Source organism: Mauremys reevesii, linkage group 1 (assembly GCF_016161935.1).
Source record: "Mauremys reevesii isolate NIE-2019 linkage group 1, ASM1616193v1, whole genome shotgun sequence".
NCBI lineage: Eukaryota > Metazoa > Chordata > Testudines > Geoemydidae > Mauremys > Mauremys reevesii.
The window spans coordinates 116,256,098-116,283,226 of NC_052623.1; the positions used below are offsets into that span (position 1 = coordinate 116,256,098).

The following is a 27,129-nucleotide window of genomic DNA, read 5'->3' on the forward strand; positions in this document are numbered from 1 at the left end:
ATGCACAAAACAGATGAAATTTGGGAAGCTGGAATGAAATCATAGCTACACAGTGGTCTAGAACAGTCTGTTCAGCAAGGTAAGAATTTTTCTCCGAGAAGTCTAAAATTTATGAATTTTGCTTTTTAAGAAACCTTGCAAGCTCAATTTCTGAGCACAGTGGCCTAAACGTAACATATTAAAATGTAGTGTTCAAAATTTCAAATCATAGATATGTGGAAATTAATAGTTGTTTTGTCTTTGATTATCACAAACACATGCAGAAAACCAAAAGAAAAATACATATTCTAAACACTGACCAAAGAAGAAAGGAGCAGAGATGGTGATAGGAGGAAAAGAAAAGTTTACAAACAGACTGGCTTTTTCTTTTTCAGCTTGTCTTTATCCTTTGCTTCTCGCTCCCGTTTGGCAAGTCGACGTTTAAATTCTTCTGGCATTTTCTCATAACAGTGTTTGCAGACAGGTTTTAGATCAATTTCAACAAACTTATCCCTTTAGATAAGACACAGAGGAAACAGTGGAAAGAACAGGAAAAGATTTAAGAATAAGTCATAGCTGAAAGAAGAGTTGAACACAAAGCAAAAATAGATTTTAAAGTAATAAATGAGCAAAGGAACAAATACATATATCATTTACAAGAAGTTATCTATAAAGGTTATATAACCATTACAGTTAAGCTATGACTATAACAATTGTGCTTGAAAGGTGATTACTGATCTATTCTGAAGAGATCGCAACTGTTTTCTGTCTTCTTAAACTATCTGATAAACTTACTTGAGTGTTAACTTAGTGTTGCAAGTGGAACAAGCGAAACAGTTCACACACCATGCCTTATTCAGAGCCGAGACAACTAGGGTGAGGGGGAAAAGACAATATTAGCAGTTTAATAAACAAAGGCATTTGTTAAAAACTTCTGAAATTTACACATTCATAAGACGTACAGCAAAAGATGATTATTTTTAAACCTATTTCTCAATTAGGGATAAAATTAGGGACCACAATAATGAAAATGAAGTGAGGGTAAGGAGACACATGTACACATATATTGTAAGTAAGTGCTGTGTAAGAGGCATAGATGCCTCTAAATTACTTCAGTGTTTAAGCTGATGCTTAACATTTAGCTCTGCCCTTTGTTTTGTGATAGCTCTGCTCTGGAAGAGCTCCATTTTGATCTTGAATCAAAGTTGCCTTTCTTTCCCCCTTTGTTTTTGTCTCTACTTCCCCTTCCTTTGTATCTCTTTCCATCCTGCTTTCTTTACATAGGGTTGCTTAGAATTAAGAAATGAAACCTCCTAAAGCATGCTTTATTGGGAAAAAGAACGAAACGAAACTTAGAGAAATGAAACATAAGGCCTTGATAAGGAATGATTCATGGGAGGAGAAGTTCCTCTAACGTTTGCAGATATGATAGAGATGAGTGAAATATTGTGAGGGAAGTCCTTCAAGCCCTGGGGCATTTGCCAGCAAACTGGTCAAGCACTGTTCTAACCAGTTTTGACAAAGGTGGATACCTAAAACTCTGACGTCAGATATGTAGGCTTGTTTATTGTAAGATATAAAAGAGGGAAGGGACTAGGAGGGACCACATGCTAGTGCCTACTTGTTTAGCTGAAGCCAGCCAATATGGGTTTGAGCATCCCAGGCCTAATCCTGTTGTAAGTACACCTCTACCCCGATATAACACGGTCCTCAGGAGACAAAAAATCTCACTGTTTTATAGGTGAGACCGTGTTACATCGGGGTAGGGAGAGGAACCGTTTTTACCGCTCCCTGCCCCAGCTTCCCCCCTCCCCCCCAGGCTTGCCACGCCAATCAGCTGTTTGGCCGGGCAAGCCGGGGGGGGGGGGGTGGGGAAGCAGAGCGGCGGCAGTGCGCTCGGGATGCAGGCAAAGATGAGCTGGAGCAGGGAGCAGTTCCTCTGCACCGCCCCCACCCCCTGTTACTTGCCACGGCTCTCCCCGCCCGCCCCCGCCCCAGCTCATCTCCGCTCCATCTCCCACAAGCGCGATGCAGCTCCGCTTCTCCCCCCTCCCTCCCAGGCTTGCCACGCCAATCAGCTGTTTTGCGTGGCAAGCCTGGGAGGGAGGAGAAGCGGAGCTGAGCGGCATGCTCGAGGGAGGAGGCAAAGGTGAGCTGGGGCAGGGGGGCTGCAGCCAGGGGGGAGCGCAGTGGAACCACTCCCCACCCCAGCTCACCTCCGCTCCGCTGCCTCCTCCTCTTCCCAAGAGCACCACTGCTCAGCTCTGCTTCTCCTCCCTCCCAGGCTTGCCACGCAAAACAGCTGATTGGCGCAGCAAGCCTGGGGGGAGGGGGCCGGGGAGTAGAGGAGGAAGAAGCGGAACTGTGGCGTGCTCGTGGGAGGAGGCAGAGCGTAGGTGAGCCGGGGGGGCGGGGAGGGCCGCAGCAAGTAACGGAGGGGCGCAAAGGAACCACTTGCAGTAACACACATTTGGATATAATGCAGTAAAGCAGCCCCGTCCTCCGGAGCGCTGCTTTACCGCGTTATATCCAAATTCATGTTATATTAAACTGAATTATATTGGGGTAGAGGTGTATCCGATCAATACTTATGATTGATAGCTGTTATACGGGTACATATTAGGTTTAGCTACTGAGACAAAGTTCCTCCTCTACCTTGGTGGGTCCTGCGCTTATTGGCAGATTTGCTCGCCTCAGAGATCTTCCCCTTTGGTGGAACCCACAGTCTGGGTCAACTCCTCCTGTGTCTGACCAGGAGTTGGGAGGTTTGGGGGGAACCCGGGCCTGCCCTCTACTCCAGGTTCCAGCCCAGGGCCCTGTGATTTCAGCTGTCTATAGTGCCTCCTCTAACAGCTGCATGACAGCTACTACTCCCTGGGCTACTTCCCCATAGCCTCCTCCAAACACCTTAGAATCATAGAATATCAGGGTTGGAAGGGACCTCAGGAGATCATCTAGTCCAACCCCCTGCTCAAAGCAAGGCCAATTCCCAACTAAATCATCCCAGACAGGGCTTTGTCAAACCTGACCTTAAAAACCTATAAGGAAGGAGATTCCACCACCTCCCAAGCTAACCCATTCCAGTGCTTCACCACTCTGTGAGTGAAAAAGTTTTTCCAAATATCCAACCTAAACCTCCCCCATTGCAACTTGAGACCATTGCTCCTTGTTCTGTCATCAGGTACCACTGAGAACAGTCTAGATCCATCCTCTTTGGAACCCCCTTTCAGGTAGTTGAAAGCAGCTATCAAATCCCCGCTCATTCTTCTCTTCTGCAGACTAAACAATCCCAGGTCCCTCTTTATCCTCACCACAGGACCTTCCCTCTGGTGTCTGATAATGCTTGTACTCCTCAGTCCTCCAGCAGCACACCCTCTCACTCTCAGCTCCTCACACATGCACTACAAACTGAAGTGAGCTCCTTTTTAAACCCAGGTGCCCTGATTAGCCTGCCTTAATTGATTCTAGCAGCTTCTTGATTGGCTGCAGGTGTTCTAATCAGCCTGTCTGCCCTAATTGTTTCCAGAAAGCTCCTGATTGTTCTGGAACCTTTCCTGTTACCTTACCCAGGGAAAGGGGACCTACTTAACCTGGGGCTAATATATCTGCCTTCTATCGCTCTCCTGTATTCCATTCCTCCGTCTGTTCACGCATCCGGGCAGAGTTCCTCTGGGCGGTGTCCACTGGCTCCCTTGACGCCTTCGAGGAGCAGTGGGCGTTGTCCGGGGTTCTCTGCTCGGTGTCCCCATCAGGTTCCCTTCATTTAGCCCTATGACCTCACTCCCAATCCTGTTTTTTTCATTAGTTGTCCCCCGTACTTATTTGGTATCACAGACCTGTAGATCCTCCCCTTAGGCTGGGGGGAGGTCCTTTAGCAGTGGGAGGGCTTTGCTGGAGGATCACTCTCCTGTAGCCATCTGGCCTGACCCTGTCACACTATGCTAAGTTTAGCTAACTCATGCTTAAAGTAACCATATAAAAGCCAATTTGGTCTTTGGATTAATAAAGAAATCTGTCTGAATTCTGGTGTTGGTCCATTTGAACATTCAAATAAAGATCCTAACACTTTCCACCTCTTCCCTTGCCAAAAAATGGTCTATTTCCTCTTCTTAGTTCAGGTCAACAGGTGCAGCTCCACTACAAAAATGCACCTAAAGTTGCCTACTAGGATTGTCAACTCTTTAATCACACAAACCCCAATACCCTTACCCCGCCCCTTTCTTGAGGCCCCCGCTCACTCCCTTCCCCCCTCTTTCACTTGCTCTCCCCCTCCTCACTCACTTTCACTGGGCTGGGGTGTGGACTCTGGGCTGTGGCAGAGGGGTTTGGAGTGTGGGAGGGGGCTCCAGGCTCAGCGTGGGGCTGGGGAGTATAGTGTAGGAGGGGATGCAGGGGGCAGGCTCTGGGAGGGAGTTTGGGTGCAGGAGGAGGTGAGGGGCTGGGGTGTAGAAGAGGATGAGGGGTGCAGGCTCTGGTCAGGCAGCACAGCGGGGCTAACGCAGGCTCTCTGCCTGCCCTGGCCCCGTGCCGCTCTCAGAAGCAGCCGGCACATCCCCTGCAGCCCTGGGGGCGGCGGAGGGAGGCAGAGAGCACCACGTGCTGCCCGTGCCAGCAAATGCCACCCCCACAGCTCCCACTGGCCGCAGTTCCTAACCAATGGGAGCTGCAGAGTCAGTGCTTAGAGCGGGCGCAGCGCACAGAGACCCCTTGGCCCTCCCCCCCCTGCAGGGGCCGCAGGAACAGGATGGCCACTTTTAGGAGTGATACGGGGCCATAGCAGGCAGGGAGCCCCGCCTTAGCCCCACTGCGCTGCTGGACTTTTAGCGCCAAAATCTCCCAGTTTGGCTGCAGTAGCCTCCGGGAGATAGTGTCTAATTCCGGGAGACTCCTGGTGAAACCGGGAGGGTTGGCAACCCAACCGCCTACTATGAATGAAACTGACTATTGCCAGACAGCTGTAGTCATGTTCAATTATAGTAGCTGTCACCCTTGGTCTAGCACTTCTCTCCGCAACTTCTGGGTGCTAGTTGTCCAATAAGTGTCATTTTGGAGAAAGGTATTCTGCTGTTTGTCAGAACCATCCTAATTGATGTATTGCTCCATAGATATGGGGTTCTTGCAACAAAATTTTTGGTGGCCTCAGAGTGCGGCCACCAACTCTTGCTGGTGGCCGCACTGACACTTTTTCCTAAAATTATTTATTTTTTCCTAAAGTTAATAAAGTAATATGCACATATATACATCCAAATCATTGTAGTTTATTTATGTAAGGTTTTGGGGTTTTTTTTGCAGACTCAATAAAAATTATGCACAGTTATCTCTATTCTTTACTGGACCTAACAGAATAAAAACACAAATAAGGTGCTTTGCACATTCTTGTCTTTTTTATTACTACTACTTTTGCTTTTTTGGTAAAAGTGGCTGTCTGTATAACAATTCTGAAGTAAATTTAAAAATGCTTTGACGTAATAGAAGTCCAAATAATAATGAAAAACACATCTGGGTGGCTCGGGTCTGGGGAGGGGAGGTACGGCTGGGGCTGGCCTGGGGCTCCTCCGGGCAGGTGGAGGGGCTCAGGGCTTCGGCCAGCCTGGAGCTCCTCCAGGCAAGTGTGTGTGTGTGTGGGGGGGAGACAAAAGGGGGGGTGTCTTAGGGCCTCCACCCCCCCACCCTGCTGCTGGCTCACCGCTCGCCTCCTCACTCCTCTGCCAGGTCCCCCTGCCTCTTTAGGCACCTAAATACCTTTAACAATCAGGCCCTTAGGCCCAAATTCTGTAATGAGGTGCATGCATGTGGATTATTGCACCTGCATTGAGGTCTATTAAAGTCAGTGGGGCTCCACACAGGTAAAGGAAGCTGCCTGTGTAAAACTCACTAAGGGACTGGGGCCTTGCCATTTTACACTCTTATTTCACTCACAGAAACTCTGAAGAATTTAGAAAAAGGCATTATGGGAATCAGCATTTCGAAAGGAATTCAACACCAGTCTTCCCTTTCCCTGGTGCCTCCTACTGAAGTGACATTAAAAAAATGCAATTTAAGAAATTCTTACCATCTCCTTCAATCACACGATTACAGTGGAAACAAACATCACCAAACAGCTGTGGATGGGGGGAAAATATGAATTTTTAACTTTAAAAACTTATCGTGGATAGAATTTTAGAAACAAAATAATTGCAGCTCAGCATATAGACATAGCAACTTTTCTAACAAACTTAGTAAGATTAAAGGAATGCATACTGTCAAATTACTTAATTCTTTTTTTTAAAGTCACCTTTCCATTCCCATTACAAATAAGACCCTTCATTATTAAAGATGAAAAATAATGTTTAATTTTTTGTTCTCTACTAATTATGTTTTGTTTCCTTTCTGCATTTCTTTCATCTTGGAAAATTAAGCTGGACAGTTTCACTTTTGTGTATCGCTTGTTTCTAGTCAATTTGAACTTTCAGGTTCTCCTGCACGTCTAGAACAATGACTTGCTGTTTCTGTTGCATAGTTTCAATTTTTATGTACACACCCATCCACCCTCCCACTCTACTTTGGCCCAAATTTTACCTAACATCTGTAGTGTTTTGGCATTTATTATTTACAGCTATACTAGCAATATTTCAAACATCAAACCTTCAAAACTTAATATTCAGGAATCTGTAATTAATACATGCCATAGAACAGGGGTAGGAAACCTATGGCACGTATGCTGAAGGCGGCACACGAGCTGATTTTCAGTGGCACTCACACTGCCCGGGTCCTGGCCACTGGTCCAGGGGGCTCTGCATTTTAATTTAATTTTAAATGAAGCTTCTTAAACATTTAAAAAACCTTATTTACTTTACATACAACAACAGTTTAGTTATATATTATAGACTTATAGAAAGAGACCTTCTAAAAACGTTAAAATGTATTACTGGCACGCAAAACCTTAAATTAGAGTGAATAAATGAAGACTTGGCACAGCACTTCTGAAAGGTTGCTGACTCCTGCCATAGAACTATGGAGCTTATTACCCACTTTTTATGTGCCAAAAGGTGTGTGCATGTGAAACTTTGCAGTTTGCTCATGTTTAAAATAGTTGCAACAAACAGTTAACAAAATACACACAAAAAATCTTTTGTCTATTTAATCATCCAGATGTTTAAACTATGCTCCTCACTGTGGTATCTGAGTGACTATAAAAAATCGAATCTGTAGGGAAAAGGAACACTGACTATAACCCATGTATGAAAATAAAAGTAGTCACTAGGTGGTGTTCTCTGACAAATGCATTTGGTGTTTGTAGTCTTAGATGGAGAAAAAGTGAGTCAAGCTGGGTTACACAGTCTATCTTCATGTAGAGTCATATTATCATGTGGTAGCAGCTGTAAGGAAGCCACTCTATTAACTAAGGCCTAGTGTTAAACCCTAGACAGTGAGTGACAAATTTTCCTTGGATTCTTTGAAAAGCTGGGTGTCATTAGTAGCCCCTGAACAGGTGCACTGACCTTGCAGTTCACAGCCAATAGTCCTACAGTCATTAGTAATTATGGATTTGAAGGCCGACTATATACTGAATGTTTTGTTAAGTCCTTAACAGTTTTGGTTTTAAATACTTGAACCATTTGCAGAAAAATGTTAAAATGTTTAAGGAATTACAATACTACAGACACTATTTTTCAAGACATAGATGGTTGTCAGAAGGCAAAACTAGTCCCTTGGTGTTAATATTTTTCTCTCTGACAGATATAAGTGAGTTGATGAATCAAAATTCATCCTTACCTGATTGTAATGGGTTTCACAATATGCCAAGCCCTTCCTCTCATAGTGACGATGACCAAGAAATGGCTTTTCACACTTTGCACAAACAAAATGCTGCAAAGAAAATGATATGAATTGTTTCTGGATTGGTTGAGTTAATGGCATTTCTTTGGAAACTGATACACAAACCTCAGGACTGAGCATTATTGAAGGATAGTCTGCTGGTAATGCCTTCTTTAAAATTAGAAACATCACTTTATTATTTGTAGATTTAAAACATAAAAAACCAAAATATTACTCATTTTAAAGTCTTATTTTAAAGAAAACAGACTAAAGAAAAAAATAAACTGAAGAAAAGGTTTTGGATTCATTATTAGTTGATAAATTGCATTGATATCGTGGAAAATTCTTAAACTAACTTAAAGAAACTTTATTGCTACACTTCTTGTTTGGCAGTCACAATAACCTGGTCAATGGTGGTGTGTTTTTTATTTATTTATTTTAAGATATCTGAGGAGGAAGGATGATCTTGTGATTAAGGGAGCGAGACTAAGCAGATTTTGGTTCCATTTAGGACCCTGCCCCTTTGGGAGTCACTTAATTTCTTTTTGCCTCAATTCTCCCATCCATAAGATGGGCATAATATTTGCCTACCTCACTGGAATGTGGTGTAAGGATAAATTTATTGAGATTTTCAAAGCAGTTTAAAGGATTTAGCTACACATATTCCATTAAATGTAATGAAAGATGTATTGCTAAATCTCCTGCACTTCTTTGAAATGCTCAACAGTTGTTTGTGAAATGCTTTAAGATTTTCAAATAGAAGGTGTCATTGATGTCAAAGTAGTATTATGGAACTCTAACAGAATCCAGGGACCTCAATAAGTCATCTGGTCTATTCCCTTGCACTGAGACAGGACTGATTATCTTTAGACCATCCCTAACAGGTGTTTGTCTAATCTGTTCTTAAAAACCTTCAATGATAGAGATTCCACAACCTCCCTAGGTAATTTGTTCCAGTGCTTAACTACTCTTACAGTTAGGAAGATTTTCCTGATGTCTAAACCAATGGTTTTCAACCTCAGGGTTAGAGTTCAATCCTTGAGGGGGCCATTTAGGGATCTGGGGCAAAAATCTGGGGATTGGTCCTGCTTTAAGCAGGGGGTTGGACAAGATGACTTCCTGAGGTCCCTTCCAACCCTGATATTCTATGATCTATGACCTTTTTTTCATTTTGGACCCCTAAAAAATTTCAAATGAAGGTGCGGCCCCCTTTCAAAATACAACCTGTGGTCTGCGGACCCCTACCACAGAAGTCTGAGACTGAAAACTGACTGAACAGAATTCAAATATAAATGTTGCATGTGCTCAGCACAACAGTTGACGCAGCGTGAGAAAGAGTTTGCTAAACTGTGGGTTTCTATGGTAATGACAGTACTTCTGGGTTTTGACCTGTAGGTGGGGGTATTCACATATTTTTGATTGATCAGAAAAATTGAATGCTTTTTCTGGGATCTAAAACTTTATTTTCATAGTCATCTTTCACAGACCCTTTAGACCAGGAGGTTCTCAAACTGAGGGGTCGTGATCCCTCAGGGGGTCGCGAGGTTATTATGTGGGGTCGAGAGCTGTCAGCCTCCACCCCCATATCCCACTTCACCTCCAGCATTTATAATAGTGTTAAATATAAAAAAGGTTTTTAATTTATAAGGGAGGGGTCACACTCAGAGGGATCACCAAAACAAAAGTTTGAGAACCACTGCCTAACATGTAGTGGGTGGACCCACAGGGGTCTATGGACCACAAGATGAAAATCACTGATCTAACCTAAATCTCCCTTGCTGTAATTGAAGCCCATTACTTCTTGTCCTGTCCTCAGTGGAGAGAAAAATGTATCCCCTCTCTCCCCCACACACACTTTACAGCAACCTTTTATGTACTTGAAGACTTATCATGTCGCCTCTCAGTCGTTTCTTCTCCAGACTAAACCAACACAATTTTTTCAATCTTTCCTCATAGGTCATAGTTTCTAGTCAAGAATAATCGTTTTTGTTGCTCTCCTCTGGACTTGCCCCAATTTGTCCACATCTTTCCTGAAGTTTCCAGAACTGGACCCAGTACTTCTACTGAGGCCCTATCAGTAAAGTGAAAGAATTATTTCTCATATCTTACTTACAACATTCTTGCTAATTACATCCCAGAATGCTGTTTGCTTTTTTGCAGCAGTATTACATTGTTGACTCATATTTAGTTTGTGATCTACTATAACCCCCAGATCCTTTTCTACAGTACTCCTTTGTAGGCAGTCATTTCCCATTGTGTAGTTGTACACTTGATTATTCCTTCCTATGTGTAGCACTTTGCATTTGTCATTACTGAATTTCATCCTATTTATTTCAAACCAATTCTCCAGTTTGTAATGAATAGTATTTATGCAAAATATTACTACATTTCTGTATAATACTTTGCACTTCTATAGAACTTTCCAAGGATCTCAAAGCACCTTTTTGAACAGTAAACTTAACTTCATACACAGCCTGTAAAGTAGGCAATGTCATTATTATCCCCATTTTACAGATGACGATGCAGACACAGAGAGATTAAATAATTTGCCCAAGACCACACAGGAAATTTGTGGCAGCTAAACCATATTTCATGCCAGTGTCCTCGTGTATATAGACATTTAAAAAGTTTCTGTTGATTTAAAGAGATATTTTGAGTTCTACAACTATTTCTCATCTGAAATATAGGGAATCTCTCTCAAAATGCAGAAATTTTCAAAATGGAATAAACTGTGTGTGAGATTACAACTGAAGACATGCTCTACAACTTACTTTATCAACCATTTCTGTAGAATTTTCTAATCCTTTCTATTGAAACTGACCCATAAAATTCTAGACCTAGTATATTCATGCCAATATTTATAAAATACAATACACTCTTTGACATTTACCTCCACATGCCACTGTTTCCCCATAGCATTCACCACTCGTCCTTCAATTGGTCTCCTACATGCGCCACAGATGGGGACACCCATTTTATCATGGCATGGTAAACAGTATAATTCTCCCTTCAACTCACGAGCATCAGCAGTAAGTTCCTTCCTGTTCAAAAATTAATGAATCAAACATGAACACACAGAATCTGAGAATACAGAGAATGATTTTAGTTAATGGGATGTTTTGAAGGCATGACTTTATTGTTATGAATTTATTTCAAAAGTTTTATTTACACTCCATTATGGGATTTGGATACTAGTGTTCAAAATAGCCTGGTTCAGTGGATTTTATCTTGAAGGTTGAATGTTTGCATGGAAAACTCAGATATATGTGAGAAGTATAATGCATGATTTTTTTTACTTTCTCTAAATATCTGATTTATAATAGTTTCATCATTTTCTTACATGCCATTGACACTGAACACAAGATCATTTGTAAGATCTAGGGTGTCTCTTCACTACAGGCTAAATCGGTGCTGCTACGATCGATGCAGCGGCATTGATTTAGTGGGTCTGGTGAAGACGCGGATATGTTGATGGGAGAGTGCCTCCTGCCAACATAGCATGGTGTAGACACCACTGTAAATCAATCTAAGATACCTCGATTTCAGCTCCATAATTTACGTAATTTAACTAGCATAACTTAGATTGACTAACTTCGTTAGTGTAGACAAGGTCCTAGATACACTGGGCTAACTTCTGTTCTCAGTGACACTAGTATAATCCACTATAGTCATCTGATTTCCTCTGAATTAACATCAGTATAACTGAGACTGGAATTTAGTGCTCTAGGTCAGGGGTTTTTGGGGGGAGGGAGGGAGGGGGGGGTGGGGGGGGGAGGGGGGGGGGGGGGGGGCGGGGGGGGGGGGGGGGGTGGGGGGGGGGGGGGGGTGGGGTGTGGGGGTGTGGGGGGTGGAGGGGGGGGAGGGGCAGGGGGGGAGAGGGGAGGGGAAGGGGAAGGGGGGGAGGGGGAGGAGGCAGGGAAGCAGGGGGGCAGGGGCAGGGCAGAGAGGAGGGAGGGCAGGCAGAGGAGGGAGACAGGGAGGGGGGGGGGGGGGAGAGGGGGGGGGTGCAGCGGGCGGCCGGGGCGGGCCCGCGCGGGGGGGTGGCAGGGGGGTGGGGGGGGGGGGTGGGGCAGGCAGGCCTCTGCCCTGCCTGCGCCTGCCCCGCGCTGCGCGCTGCTCCGCCTGGGGGGGGGGGGGGGGGGGGGGGGGGCGCTCGCGCCGCTGCGCGCCCTCGCTCCGCCTCCCTCCCTCCCTCCCACCCCCCATCCCCCCCCCCCCCCTGGACCAAGGCGGAGGCAGTGCCTGGGCGGGCGGGCAGGGCAACACATGGCCCCCTCCCCCCCCCTGGGGGCTGCAGAGAAGTGGTGCCGCCGCGCTGAGACTGTGGTGCCTGCTGGCCCACAGGGGGACAATCCCACGGGCCGGATCCAAAGCCCTGACGGGCCGGATCCGGCCCGTGGGCCGTGGTTTGCCCACCCCTGCTCTAGGTCCAAGTCAATCATGCATGCCTTTATAGGGTTCAGGGAAAAGAAAAATATGTACCTATATGTGACAGTCATGTATATTCTTACTATCTCAGAATCTCTGTATGCTACTTTGTTTTAACCACTAAATTGGATGATCTGAATCCAATCTGAATAATTATGTTATTAAGAACAGTTAAATGACATTGTCAGAAATAAGCTTTAAAATGGACTACAGGTTGAACCTCTCTAGTCCGGCACCCTACGGACCTGACCGATGCCAAACCAGAGAATTTGTCGAACCACGGGAGGTCCATATTGTAGCAAGTGGGTCTCTCTTTATTTTTATCTTGCCGAGGTGAGTAAATGGAACAACGTTTGCAATGCCACCAAGCCCAGACTTACTGGCTCTCTTCATAACAAAGTGTTAGTGTTGTTACACAATTTTACTGTATTGGCACAAGGAAATAAGTAAATAAAGCATAAAAAACATAAAATCATGCTGGATCACGGATATTGCTGGACCAGAAAGTGCCGGACTAGAGAAGTTCAACCTGTATAATAAGTGGTGGTCTCATTTGATTGCTCTTGCTTTAGGATTACAGATCCTTTTTAAACAGATCTTTGCTGTGGCACTAAATATCTAAAGTGAAAACTTCCCTACCACCAAATTACTGGATGGTCAGCTACAAACTAGTGCACCTGTGTTATCTCCCATAATACCTCCAATCCAGCATCTCTGTGCAGGACGTGGAACACTGGGGGAAAAAATCAGTGTTTACCCACTGCTAATATCCATGCAAGCTTTAGTCCCTTCAGGGGATGGGGAATTGCCTTTTCCAGCTGCTGCAGAGGCAACTTTGAAAATCCATAGATACTCTGCGGAGCTGTTTGAAGCAGAAACACTCCTCAGAATTGCCCCAAGAGCTATAGGGTTTCTGCTGTATAGTGTCGACACAGCTGCCATCGCAGCCTGTAAAAATTGGGGAAGTGGCTCAGCCCTGAAGACAAGGACCAGCTGCCACAGCTGAAGACACATTGTTTCAAAGAAAAAGGAGGGAAGAATTTACAATTTGCTTTTAAAAACCAGAGGAGGCCAAGGAATAAGTTAAGCAGCAAAAGACGGAAGCAAGTGGGGGAGGTGAAGGGGCTGCACTTTTTATTTTTTTTAAACAAGTGAAGAAAAATAGAAAAGTCACTGAGATTTCTTAGTTTATCATTAAGATTACTGCTAAGTAGCAGTTCATTCAGCCTACGGTTTTGGGCATTTTGACTTTTTTATTCCTTCAGGCCACAGTGCTGATAATCTTAAATCCTAGTCAATACTATGTGCCACACAAACTTGAGTGTCTGTTAATCAGATTACTGATAAGTCTGATAACATTTCAAGTGAACCAGAACCTACCACTGTTCCAGTGGTTTATTACCCTCACTGTTACAAATGGTTTGATTATTTTAAAGGATTGCATGGGGTGAGGTTCTGTCCAGTCTCAGATCTTCTATCACCATTTCAAACTCAATCTCTTTCCAAAATGAAATTCTCATCTTTCCTCTTAATTCCTCTTCACTTCATCCTCCTAGCTCTTTTGTCACTTGTAACTGGACTATCCTCCAAGGAATGCAACCTTAGTGTCATCTTCAACTCCTCTCTCCTGTTCTCCCCTGCATCCAGTCTCTCAGTAGGTCACTTCTGTTTCTTACAGTATTACCAAAATCTGTCCTTTCCTCACTACTGAAACCCTCATCTGTGCCCAGGGCTAGAATTGGGGGTACACACAGTGATACTACAACCTCTTCCAAGATACCATCTTGTTCTCCAGAACCTCAGCTTTCATTTAAGCTTGTCTGAGAGAGGACTGCACCCCAGATTTCTGTAATCTATGAGCCTCTATTGTTTGAGCTAAAGGATCCAGTCCATGAGCCTAGAGGTAATGGCGGACTCAAACCTCCATACATGGCCTAGCTACTAGAGGGGACAAAGAATCACACTCTGATAACGTGGATTACATCGATACAGCTGACTTTAAATTTAAACAGACAAAACAAATGAAAATCAGCATTTTCTTAGTTTTTTTCTTCTATAAAATACAATTACCCGCAATTGGCACAGTTGAAATGATCAGGATGATAGGGATCATTCTTGAATATAAGCGGTTGTTCATCAATAATAGCATGGCACTTCTGGCAGATGTATTTTCCCAGACCCCTGGCTTTCTCCCGATTGTGACAAGGACGGCAAAGATGCCTAAAAACAGAGAAAAAATTAAAACGGTAACAATAATAAATACTTTTTGGAACCTTACCACACAATAAAAACACAAACAAAAATCTATTAGGATTTCAATTCAATCTGTTATTTGAATAAATCATATGAGCAGTACCCTTAAGGGAAACCCAAGCTCAAGAGAAGGGAAAAAATAGTCAATTTACTTCCATCCAGCCCAGGGGCTCATTCTTCTGTTCTCTTGCATTTAATGTATGTGTAAAAGTAAAAAAAGGAATTAGAATTTGCAAAAGATTTTTGTTGCCAAGTGTTTTACTCTGTGAATCTCAGAAGTTTAGATGGGAAGCTAAATGCTCACTGAGGCCCTGATTCTGCAAATACTTATGCATGAACGTCACTTTTACCATGTGAAGTCACACACTTGAAGTTAAGCATGTATCTGTTTGCAAGATAGTAGCCATAGGGCTGTAGGACCTTTACTCACATTGAAAAATATTTTACTCTAGGAATAGTCCCACTGAAGTTAAGGGGACTACTCCAGGAGTAAGGTGCTGCTGATAGTCAGAGTAAGCCCACAATGGCCTCAAAAGAGCTTGCAAATAAGAGCAACACTTTTACGTATGAACCAAACTACTACTTTTTCCAGGCTCCCTAATATAAAATCATCTCAGTCAGGTAAAATTCACACACAAAAAAGCATTAAAAACAGAAAATAAAAAGCGCTGACTGTAGCAATGCACTTTATTCTAGAGAGGTGCCATCAGAATTTCCAAGTGGTGCAAGGTAGGTGTGTGCACTTTTATCTAAATTTTTAGTACCTCAGCTCCACTGGTTGTGATGCATGAGTTGCGGGAATCACACCAGAAAAAAATCTGATATTTCATGTGAAAGCATTAACAGGATACATTTATCTACCTCTGGTACACTACTTTCAAAATGTTCTCGCTCTATTATATCTCAAAGTACCACTGGCACTGAGTGATATAAGGTAACTGATATACCCAGAAGGTGACCCTGATGGAAAGTCTGAAGGTGTAGTGGAACATCTGTTAAATGCTTTCGTAAAGTATTTTAAAAAAATCAATATTTAATGTTTACATTTCATTCTTGAGCTGTGTTCTCTGTAGATGAGACTTGCTTGAACCCCTGCCCCAGAAAGGTACCTTACATGTAAACAGACATACTTCAGGTTTCAGAGTGGTAGCCGTGGTAGCCTGTATGAGCAAAAACGATGAGGAGTCCTTGTGGCACCTTTGAGACTAACACATTTATTTGGTGTGGCAAGGCACCTTCTCGGTCTCCCCAGCCTCTGCTGCTTTTAGCCCTGGTGAGACAGGCTTGGGTAATGTGGTCCCCCTTGGGACACAGGGGAAGTCTGTTCCTTCTCTCTACCAGTCCTTTTTAGCATATTTTTCTCCCTTGTGGGAGAGACTACTGCCTCTCCTCCTGGTGAGGCTCACTGTCTTGCTGCTCCTCACCTACTGGCAGCAGGGCTCCTTCTCCCTCTTCTCTCCTCCCCTCCTTCCCCCCCAGGGGAGGGTTAAAAACATCTCAGGCAGCCCTTACTTGGAATCAGCTGATCCTAATTAACCTCAGGTAGCTCCCTCTCAGCTGATTCTAATTGATACTTTGGTAACCCCTTCTCAACTGAACCCGATTGACCCGTAGTTACCCACCAGTTGATAAGGAGGAGGGCCTTTTAACCCTCTGAGACTGATTTCTACCCCTCCCTTGCAGCTGTCTGTCCTGAGTTTATCACACTGGGCATAAGCTTTCGTGGGCTAAAACCCATTTCATCAGATGCATGGAGTGAAAAATACAGTAAGCAGAATATATATTCTAGCACATGAAAAGATGGGAGTTGCCTTACGAACTAGGGGGTCAGTGCTAACAAGCCAATTCAATTAAGGTGGAAGTGGCCTATTCTCAATAGTTGACAAGGGGTGAATACCAAGGGAGGGAAAATTACTTTTGTAGTGCTAACGAGGCCAATTCAATCAAGGTGGCCCATTTCCAACAGTTGACAAGAAGATGTCACTTTCACCTTAATTGAATTGTATTTTTCACTCCATGCATCTGATGAAGTGGGTTTTAGCCCACGAAAGCTTTATGCCCAAATAAATTTGTTAGTCTCTAAGGTACCACAAGGACTCCTCATTTTTTTTGAGAGATACTTCAGTTACTCCTTTAACTGTGCTTTATTAAAGAGGTTACATCATGTCAGCTAAAGATTTTTAGAAGCCTTAATAAACTTTAAACCCTATCACCACCACTTTGCTTATGATCAATACAGAAGGGGGTGAAGATCTACCTGCCAGCGTTCTTGACAAATCCAATATCTGCCAGTACTTGTTGGCAGATGTCACAGCAGAAGCATTCTGGATGCCAGCTATTATTCATAGCTTTAATAACACGACCGATAATGAACTCACCTGTAGGTAAATAAAATATCTGGATGTTAAAAAATAAAATAAAGTTGTTTTAAATACCAAAGTGATTTAAGTAACACTGTATCAGACAAAGTAAAATAAACCAAAAATTCCCAGCTTGCGGGTTCAGGTATATGGCTCCAGGGGCTCTGGTTCTCAACCTTATTCTTGGCTACAAATCCAAAGCAAATTCCCTTAGTAACAAAGCACTCCCCCTTCTAGCTAACACTTTATTTACTCATCCTCCTTCATACACTTCATTTTCTGTATATCTGTGTTTTTCTTTTACCATCCCTCACCTTTTCCAGTCATCTGATCTCTGATGTTGTTTTGGTATTCATGCAGTTCTTTATTCTGCATGACTTTTTCCTAACTACTTTCTCCTTTTTGCTTTGACTAACCAGCAGATTAGCAGGATTTTTGTTTTGTTTTATACTCTAGTAGTTCCCAAAGGCTCTAGGCACTTTACAAATGCAGAGAAAGACTCAGTCCCGGCTCTGAAGAGCATACCATCTGCTGAAGGATGGGGGAATGGGATACACCACAAATCAGGTGGTGATAGATGCAATTCTTGCTGGCCAAGCAAAATGAGGCTTCACACTCAACTTGATGTCATTTCTCTATCTAACATGGTAACTTTTGAAGACCATGTCCAATTTTGTTGACACTCAGAAAAACTGGAAAAAAGAAAGTTACTTATATTTAGTCACTGGAGGTTCTTCAAGATGTGCGGTCCCTATCTGTAGTCCACTGTTGGGTATGCATGTGCTCCATGTGCCTGGAGCTGGAAAACTTTGAAAGCAGTGTCTGTAGGTCTTCACGTGCACCCAGGCTCACCTTAAGCCTCCAACTGAGGCGCTCAACAGCAGGACCACCTCTCCAGTTCCTTCTCCACTGTAAATCAGAGAAGATCTAAAGCAGAGGGGAAGGAGGGCAGGTAGTGGAATATAGATAGGGACCACACATCTCAAAGAACCTCCAGTTACTATAAGGTAAGTAACTTTCTGTTCTTCTGAGCGCTGGTTCCTATGTGCATTCCACTGTGGGTGATTGACAAGAAGTACTCAAATAGGAGGGTGAGAGGTTGTAGACGGCAGAGCCGAACAAAGGACTGCTGTTCCAAAAGATGCATCAGCAGAGGAGTCCTGTACCACAGCATAGTGTATAATAAATGTGTGGACTGAGCACCATGTAGCTGCCTTACAATTATCAAGTAGAAGCACCTACTGAAAAGAAGACATAGATGTTGCTTGCGTTCTTGCAGAATGAGCTCTTACCCCGTGAGGAGGGGGAAGATTTGCTCTGATATCAGTTGTCTAAGTACAGGCCAACATCTATTTTGAGATTCTTTTAGAGAATATAAGCTGACCCTTGGCCCTGTCCATTATGGTGACAAATAGTCCAGGGGATTTCCTGATTGTCTTCATTCTCTGCAGGTTATGAAAGGCTAAGGCTTGCCAAACATTGAGGGAATGGAGCTTCCATTCTTCTGAGGATGTGTGACGTTTTGGGAAGAATACAGGTAAGCGGATAGGCTGGTTCAGGTGAAACTCAGATTGAGGGTGAATTTAGGGTATAAATGTAATGGAAGCTTGTTCTTATGCAATATAGCGTAAGGAGGCTCTGCCATCTATGCCGCAAGCTCACCAACCCACGTGGCTGAGGTGATGGCTACCAGGAATGTGACCTTCATGGATAGGAGAGACATGAAGCAAGAAGCTAATGTTTCAAATGGAGACTTAGTGAGCACTGAGAGAACAAGGCTGTCCATGTAAGCTCCCGGACTCAACAGGAATGCGTCAGTAATCATCATCCTTTCTGGTGTGAAGGCGAGGAAAGGAACACCAACACAAACCTGATGGGGATTTTTCCATCATGACAGGAACAATATTACTTTGGTGCTCATGTTTGGTGAGTACAAAGTCAGAAGCCACGCTTGTAGGCAACAAAACGGAGTCTCGCAAAAGGCGAGACATGTGCATGAGGCCATATGACCTAGCAGAGAAAAACAGATCTTGACAGGCACCCTGGGTTGGTTATGAACTGATCCATGATTACATTCATAGCCTGAAACCTGTCTCTCAGAAAGTAAGCCCTTGCCTGATTGAACTTAAGGATGCCCTGATGAAGTCCAAAATTTAGGGGTGAGAACGAATTTTTCGGTGTTTATGCTAAACCCCAGAGAGGAGAGGAGTTGTAGCAACTGTTGCAGTACACACCTGGGCTTCTTGGCATGACCTGGTGACAAGGAGCCATTCATCGAGGTAGGGGAAGATGGTGAAATCACAGCATCTGATATAGACTGCTATGACAGAGAACACCTTGGTAAAGACCCTGGGGAAGGAAGTGATGCTGAAAGGGAGTACTCTGTAGTGAAAGTGAGTGGAGGTGACTATGAATCTGAGAAAGCACTGGCGAGTGGGGTGGCTGTCCATGTGAAAGTAGGCATCCTTCATGTCAAGAGCTGTAAACCACTTGTCTTTTTCCAGAGATTGAACTATAAATGCCAACATGACCATGCAAAACCTGGGTTTGCAAATAAAGCAGTTGAGATGGCAGTGGCCAAGAATAGGTTTCCAACTGCCTTTCTTTCTGGAAACTGGGAAATATGTCAAGTAAAAACCCCTTATTTGGTACTGAAGAGGAACCCGCTTTATTGCTCTTCGCTGTAAGAGAGATTCCACCTCTTGTTTGAGAATGTTCTTGTGAAAGTGGCCTCCGAGAGGGAGGAGGGAAAGGGTTTTTTGGAGGAGGTAGGGCACAAACTCTATTATATAGCCAGAGTGGATAATGCTGAGCACCCATTTGTTCATTGTTATTGCACTCTAGGTGTTGAAAAGGAGTACTAGATGACTTCCCCCAAGAATGTGTTGGCAGTCAGGACATGTTGGACTCAGTGGTTTACAGCTTCCATCTAAAATAATGTTTCGACAAGGGCTGGGATTGGAATGAGGAATCTGCTGCAGAAAGTGTGATGAAGCAGGTCTTTTGAACTCTCTGCTCTTAGGGGTTGCTCATAAGGTCTCAGGTGGAAGAACTGTTGAGACATCAATCTAAACTTGTATTATTGAAGGTGGAATTTTCTCTTCAGGGTATGTGCATATATTCCCAGGGAGTAGAGGATGCCCCTGGAGTCCTTTAAAGTGTGTAAGGACTCATCCATCTTCTGATTAAACAGATGAGTCTCACTGAAGGGAAGATCCTCTGTGGTGCACTGGACTTCCCTGGGATGCGCTAAAGTATAGAGCCATGACTTCTTGTGCATCACAATGGCAGTAGCCATTGCCCTGGAAGATGTATCAGGTCTATCTACTGCTGATTGGAAAGTGGTAATGGCAACCATTTAAGAGCCTGGAAATGAGTTATGTCCCACTGTGGGAGACTGTCAAAGTCTGCAAATTTTGAATAGTTCAGTAAGACATACTTAGCCAGTAGTGGAGACTAGAAGAAAAAAAGATCTTCCTTCCCAATAGGCTGAAACACTTGTTGTCCTTATCAGTCAGGGTCGATCTGGGGTGTTGCTACCTACATTTCTCTGCAGTGGCTTGGACCACTACAGAATTGGGAGCAGGGTGAGAGAACAGAAATTTCGCACCTTTGGCTGAGACATAATACCATTTCTCTGCCCTCCTAGGGGTAGGGGTGCAGGTAGCTTGGGTATGCCAGACTACTCTAGCTGACTCCAGGCTTTGTTAACCAAGAGCATTATTCTACTGGAGCTGGAGGACTGAAGGATGTCCAAGAGCTTGTGTTAAGGATCCTGAGCCTCCTCAAGAGGAATCTTCAGCTCCCATGCAATTCTGGAAAGGAGTTCCTGGAACAGCTTATAGTCACTGGGGAGCAGGGTGGGGCAGGATGGAGACATCAGAGTCAGCACCTCATCTGGCAATAAAAACATGAATCTTATCAGATCCAACGGAACCACTGGATCCGGAGCATACTCTTCTGCAGCAGGATTGGAGGTCAGCTCCTGTTGTCTCCTCAATGGGAGAAAAGGGGTGACTCCCTAGCAGACTGAGCCAACTACAAGATGGTACTGGTCCCATGGCCCAGAGTATGGCCAATAGGATGGATTGAATGGGGGGTTGCGGTGGTCCCCGTGGCATGGGGTACCAACAGTTCTGAGGTAGATGAGGAGGCAGAGGTTGGTCCCAAGCTGGGGCAAGTCTTCTGACTAGGAAGGTGTGTCTTGGAGGAAGAAGGCATAATGGTTCAGTGTGATTCAGAATCTCCTGATGAGAAGAAAGCCAATTCCAGTTCCAACTGTGATACCAACAGTGCCACTGGAGGGAAATCACAGCCTGAAGATGGAATAGGAGACAGATTCCTCCCAAAGGCCAGCTCCCCTGGCGGAGTTATAACCTTTCTCAAAACAGGGGGAGCCGATGGAGTGAGATATTCCGGGTCTGAGAGACTCCAGGTCTGGAAGAGAGGTGTCCTAGAGCTGCAATAGAGACAGTCTGTGCCAAAGCCACTGAAGGCAGAGATGGTACCATGGATAACTGATGCTCTTGGCAACTCATCTTTGTCAGTGCTGGCAGATCCCAGGATTTGTGCTTGGGAGGTACTGGAGGGCCCAGTATGTCATGCCTCTGAGACTTACGACGTACTAAGTTCTCTTGGGCTGAGCTAATGGTCAGTTTAGGCAGGACTGAATCCAACTTTTTCAAAGTGGATTTGGAGGAAGACTCAGACTCATGCTTATGCTCCCTTCTTCCCTGACAAGATCCTGACAGGGGACTTGTGGGAGTAAACTCCTTTGCTCCTGAGTTGGACCTCGTGGCAGGGGGGGTGCTCCTTGCTTTATCAGTTCAATGTACAGGGAGGGGTCCCTGGCCTGGGTCCGATTGCAGCTTTGTGGCCTTTTCTATTAGATGCTTCCTGCATATGGCTGGGGAACAAACAGCAGATACTGCACCTTACTGTGATGGGGGCTTCCCTGAAGCAGTATAAGCACTGTTGGTGGTCATTGCTGACCGAGAAGGATTGCAGGCAGTGTAGTGAGGCGGCCTGGCCCACAGGGGCCCCAGAGGGCGAAGAGCCCAGCCGGAGGCCGGACTGGGCGGAGCCACGGGGTTTTGGGCCCGCCCCGGAAAGGGTCAAGCCCCGACCCGGAAGTATAAAGGCGGGCCCTCCGGGCTCAGTGAGAGGCCGGCGGTCAGCGAGGCCAGACGTCCACAACCAAGCTCCCGCTGGGGAGGCCACAGAAGGCAGCAGCCAACCCAGCCTCCCCCTCGCCCGCTACCCAGAGGAGGACTGGCCGAGCCTGCCCTGCTCCCGCTACCCTGAGGAGGAGTCGAGCCGGACCGTGGCCACCAAACCCGAGGATCCGCTCCAGCCACCCGTGCACCCGTACCCCGAGGAGCCGATGGTGGTCGACCCCCCTGCCGAAGCCACGATGACTCAGGTATCCCCCCTCAGGGGGGAACTGGAAGTAGCCCGGGGGTAGCCGACCCCAGTCAGGCTGCAGACACACCCGAACCCACGTCAGTGTGTTGCGGCCTGGATCCCCACTGACAGCAGCGAGTCTTTGTGCTGCTAGGGCCCCGGGCTGGGACGCAGTGGAGTGGGAGGGCCTGCGTCCCCCCTGCCACCCACTCCTTGGGTGGCAGACTCCCCCGTCCCCTTGGCCTGAGTGGGCTTTCTAGACTTACCTTGAACTGCTGCTCAGCCCTGCCTGAGGGTCTGAGCCTTGTACCTGTGTGTGCTGCCCCGCCCTGAGCTAGGGCTTGGGCTTTATAGACTTATAGACTTGAACTGCTGCCCAGCCCTGCTTGAGGGTCTGAGCCCTGTACCTGTGTGTGCTGCCCCGCCCTGAGCTAGGGCTTGGGCTTTATAGACTTATAGACTTGAACTGCTGCCCAGCCCTGCTTGAGGGTCTGAGCCCTGCACCTGTGTGTGCTGCCCCACCCTGAGCTAGGGCTTGGGCTTTATAGACTTACAGACTTGAACTGCTGCTCAGCCGTGCCTGAGGGGCTGAGCCCTGCACCTGTGGTTGTCGCCCGCCCTGAGCTAGGACTTGGGCTTTGTGGACTCCTAGACTGTACTACCCGTGTGTAGTGGGGCGGCCTGGTCCCCAGGTGCCCAGCGGGCGAAGAGCGACCCCTCACCCGACAGGGGGGCCCTTACAGAAATTCTGAAGCAGAAATTTTGAAGCCTCAAGTCCTGGGCGTAGTCCAGTACCCAAATGGGGTATTGGCATCGGGGCATGCTCCCCAGGTCAGGGAAGACTAACTATAAAATGCTAAAACTGTCAGATAAAAACTAGAATATAAAAAAGCTGTTTACAGATATCTAAATGTATTTTCACAGATAAAGAAGCTAAAGCTTCGGATACTGGAGGTTCCAATCTGGACCAAGCGGCAGTGACAAGGAACTGGAGAGGCAGTTGGTCAGCCTCACCCTTTATTTCCTAAGTGGGAGGCACAAGGTGACCCAGGATGCATGTGTGGACCAACACACGCTGCTTTCACAATTCTCTGGCTCTGGATGCATGGAGTGAATGCATACCCACAGTGGAATTCAGACAGGGACCAGCACTTGAAGAAGAAGCCTGAGTTACACACAATGCCCATACGGTGCTCCAGGCAGAGAGGCATTGTGAGATCAGAGGTAACTCAGCCAGTCATTATTCGCTCTGTCCATTGCATTTTCATACTTCAATCCAGGGCTTAAATTCAGCCGGAGCCATCCATAGTGGAGCTCCAGTAAATATTTTAAAACCTGCAGAAGCCCCGGTGTGCCCTGTGGGGCAGAGCCGCGCACCCCACAGGGCAAAGCCCCCCATGCCCCAGTGCCTCTCACGGGGCTGAAGTTCAAGGCTCCAGGAAATACTGGGAGGGAATTTAAGCCCTGCTTCAATCCCATTGGTGAAATGAATCAGCAAATGGAACTGCTGGTTAGGACTGAGGTGCTTTGCTAGACTGCTGGGGTCGTGAAGGTTTAGGACCGGAAGAGTTGGGGTTCCTTCACATCAGGAGCTATATTGGCTGAGTAGGAGTGAGTTTCGAGAGTTGCTTTGTGGCTCCGTCCACACTGTGCCTAGCTCAGGCAAGATCATTTACCTTTGCCCAGTCACAGGTGTTTTAGTTCATCTAAATGGTATCCATTTGATATTGCAGGCAGAGAGATTTGTTAAGGAGAGAAATGACCAAGAAGGCAGCAGAATTAGGGCAGGGGGACAGCACACCAGGCACTTAAGGGGCTCAATGCATTCCTCCATTCTCCCCACATCTGTTCAATGTGCTTGGCCTACAGAAACAATGAACTCCATCGTCCATGTAGTTAGTCATGTTTGTGGTTTTGTTTGAGTTATACACACTAAACTCTTTCCCATATCTTCCCTCCACCATTCAACCCGCTCTGCCTACTAGCAATCCCTAGCTTTAGATCTAGTGTCTGTAAGCCCCTCTCTGCCAGCATTCAACCTCCTCCCGTCATACAAATAAGCAGTTCATACATAAGATAAATAAGTGAAATAAGTAGCTTCCTGTGGAGTTCACGGAAACAATGGGGCTTCAGGAGAGATTTAAATGAGGGGAGGGGAGTGACTTTTCAGACCAGCCCAGGAACGGCATTCCATGCACAGGACAGTGTTGAAGAAAGCTAAGAAACGATTATGGGAGGAGCAGGCAATAAGGGTGTGACGTATCATTCCATATTTTTATGAAAATATTATGATATGAATATGACATAACAGATATACTTTATGCAAGATGGCTCGTGAGATATAATTGGAAAGGTTATGATTTACTGAATGTGATTATCCTATTTATATGCATGTATCATTTCTGTATCTGAAATTAGGAATATTGACTATGTATTTGTATTTCAACTATGCTACTTTGGGTGACGCCCACTGCCAACACTCCAGGTACAACAATGGACAAGCCAGACAGGGCAGATGGCCCATCAACAAGGACAATGGACTGTAAAAAAGCTTAGTCTTCCTATGAACCCGTGGGTCAGTCTGTGAAGAATGGCTATAAGGGCCCCACAGAATCAGGTGGTCTTGTAACCTGATACTAAAACATTACCTCGGACTTCTTGTAACTTTCCACTGTAAAGAAGTGGGGGTCAAACTAGGAAACAAAGGACTCCCGCCTTATGCAAATCCTATTTAAGGGTGGGGAGTGAGGTAATCTGGGTCTTCAGTTCTCCCCTGCTACTCCACCCAAGATGACTGCTGGGAACAACTAAGACTGAACTGGGGGAAAGAACTGAACCCAGGCTGGAAGGGCGTCTGGCCTGTGAAGAAGATTATCAGAACCACATTTAGGGTGGACCTTACATGTAACCAGTTTCTTTAGTGTATTAAACTAATTTTGTGTGCTCTGTTTTATTTTCTTAGTAATCTGCCTTGTTCTGTCTGCTACCTCCTTAACTACTTAAAATACACCTGTTATAGTTAATAAATGTATTTCTGGTATAACACAGTTTATGTCATTTCTAATGGGGGGAGGGAGAAGTGTACACCCTCCTCCACATTGAGAAAAGAGGTGAATTTCATATAATTTTGGGTTTGTACTCCAAGGGGGGGGTGGACATCTGGGTGCTGTGGCAAGTCCCCTAAGCTGAGCCTTCCCAGAGCGGATCTCCGGCTCTCTGTTCAGCTGGGTGTGGCCCTGCCTGTGTGCTTGGCTGGAAAAGGCTGGGGAGCCTAGCCCATCAAGGCCAGGTAAAGAGGATCCAGGCTGACAGAATAGTCTGACTCAGTGGTGCCCCAACTCACCAGGTGACATCCCAGGGGTCCAACCCCTCACAAAGGGTATTTTCATTGAAATAGAGACGATGCAAATGCACTGGGTGAGTCAGTGCTAAGTAAGGCCTTAGAAGTGGCTTGAAGCTTAAAAGGGTTTGAATTTGATGCAGTAGAGATGGGGGAGCCAGTGTTTTCATGAGATGGGCAAGGAAGATTATCTTACTTTGTACGGACTGGAGTAGGACAATGTAGGTCTTGAGCAGACCAATTAGGAAGTGGTTAAAATAATTGAAACAGGAGATGATGAGAGCTTGTCTGAGAGTTTTAGTTGCATGAGAACTTTTTTTGTTACATCATATCAAAAGCTCATGAAGGCCTTAAAGTTTTAACTCAATCAAATGGTAAATCACTAATCATTGTGAATTAATTCATCCATCTTTTAAGCCCTACTGCCTGCTTCTGTTTATTCAAATAAATCCTTTGGTTATTTCCAACATTTTCTGAAGTCTACCTTCACAGGGAACGTTCACAAGGATTACATTCGTTTCCAAGGTTATATGTTGAATTTACATTGGATGATCAGTATGAAATACCACCCCTACTATAAAACTTACCACACTGATGACAGCAAGGGGCAAAAAGCATCTGAAAATCATGTTCACAATATTTCCTTCCTTCGAACTGTAAATGGGAAACAAACTGGAAGTTAGAGGAATAAAAAGTGTACTTCACATTTCACATCAATAATATTCATACCGTCACAATACTGTATCATTCCCAGATGCAATTAAATTGTGAAAGATGACATGGCTATAACAAAGATGAGACACACAGAAACAGGTTTTTGTAGTAGACAAACTGATCAACCCCTTTCATACTAAATCTAGCTACCTTACGTTAATATTAAGCATGGAATACACTATTTGTTACAGTATTAACTCTCCTTTTAAAAAGCCGAGCGTCTAAACTTTTTGCTCTGTGTTATCATTTACATTGTCAGACAATATTTACGTTCAGACAGGATACAGAAAATCTGATGCAACATACAGTGCTACAGGCAGGAATTAACCTTTTAATGATTGGATCAACTTATAAACACCCTTCCTACTAGGAAGCATTTTCCCTGAACCCCTCTGATCACCTCTGCACTTCCTGAAAGAATGGCCCCACATATTGGAGGAAATAAGTGCAGGAGAATGTTCATGTCAAAAATCTCTGCAATTTACTGTGTAAAACAACTTTCTAGCTCAGTAGTATAACACGGAAAAATGCAGGAAGAGAACTTCCATTCAATTAATCTGACAAACTGATGAGGATAAGGAAGTTCATATCTGATCTCTTTCTCAACAAATTCTAGATTTGGAGCTTCAAACTGGCCCATTACAGAGTTTGAGGCCAGACGTGTGGCTTGAATTTAGATCTGAACTTTCTCAAAGTCCAGGGTGCTTCAGACATGATTTTCTGGTTCAGGCTCATCTTCACAGAAACAGGTGGGAAACAATTTCAAGGAAGTGAAGGTAGTGCTGTAGAACAACTACTGTAATAATATACAGGAAAACATGGCCTGGAGTGAAGGGGAGGCACTGCTCATGTGTG

The 27,129-nt window shown here is 45.0% G+C and overlaps 1 protein-coding gene and 1 long non-coding RNA gene across 13 annotated transcripts in view; one reads left to right on the plus strand and one right to left on the minus strand.

Moving 5' to 3' along the window:
- Positions 1-25,177, plus strand: part of LOC120408210 — a 36,319-nt gene extending 11,142 nt beyond the window's left edge. For 2 of the 6 annotated variants that reach the window (XR_005600524.1, XR_005600515.1), the window contains 3 exons: positions 18,269-18,354; positions 23,145-23,444; positions 24,639-25,177. This is a non-coding gene — a long non-coding RNA (uncharacterized LOC120408210). Of the gene's footprint in view, positions 1-16,696; positions 16,842-18,268; positions 18,355-18,443; positions 18,744-23,144; positions 23,445-24,638 lie in introns of all 6 variants that reach the window. The other 4 variants (XR_005600527.1, XR_005600523.1, XR_005600522.1 and 1 more) reach the window with 4 other exon arrangements.
- LIMS1 (LIM zinc finger domain containing 1) overlaps positions 1-27,129 on the minus strand; it is a 129,154-nt gene that overhangs the window by 5,840 nt on the left and 96,185 nt on the right. For 4 of the 7 annotated variants that reach the window (XM_039544869.1, XM_039544877.1, XM_039544852.1 and 1 more), the window contains exons 3-10: positions 26,148-26,214; positions 16,715-16,835; positions 14,275-14,424; positions 10,667-10,817; positions 7,735-7,827; positions 6,032-6,080; positions 775-850; positions 300-492 (exon numbers count right to left, since the gene is read on the minus strand). In XM_039544869.1, coding sequence (XP_039400803.1) covers positions 345-492; positions 775-850; positions 6,032-6,080; positions 7,735-7,827; positions 10,667-10,817; positions 14,275-14,424; positions 16,715-16,835; positions 26,148-26,214 — 855 coding nt within the window. In that variant the 3' untranslated portion in view covers positions 300-344. The remainder of the gene's footprint in view (positions 1-299; positions 493-774; positions 851-6,031; positions 6,081-7,734; positions 7,828-10,666; positions 10,818-14,274; positions 14,425-16,714; positions 16,836-26,147; positions 26,215-27,129) is intronic. The other 3 variants (XM_039544860.1, XM_039544844.1, XM_039544855.1) reach the window with 1 other exon arrangement.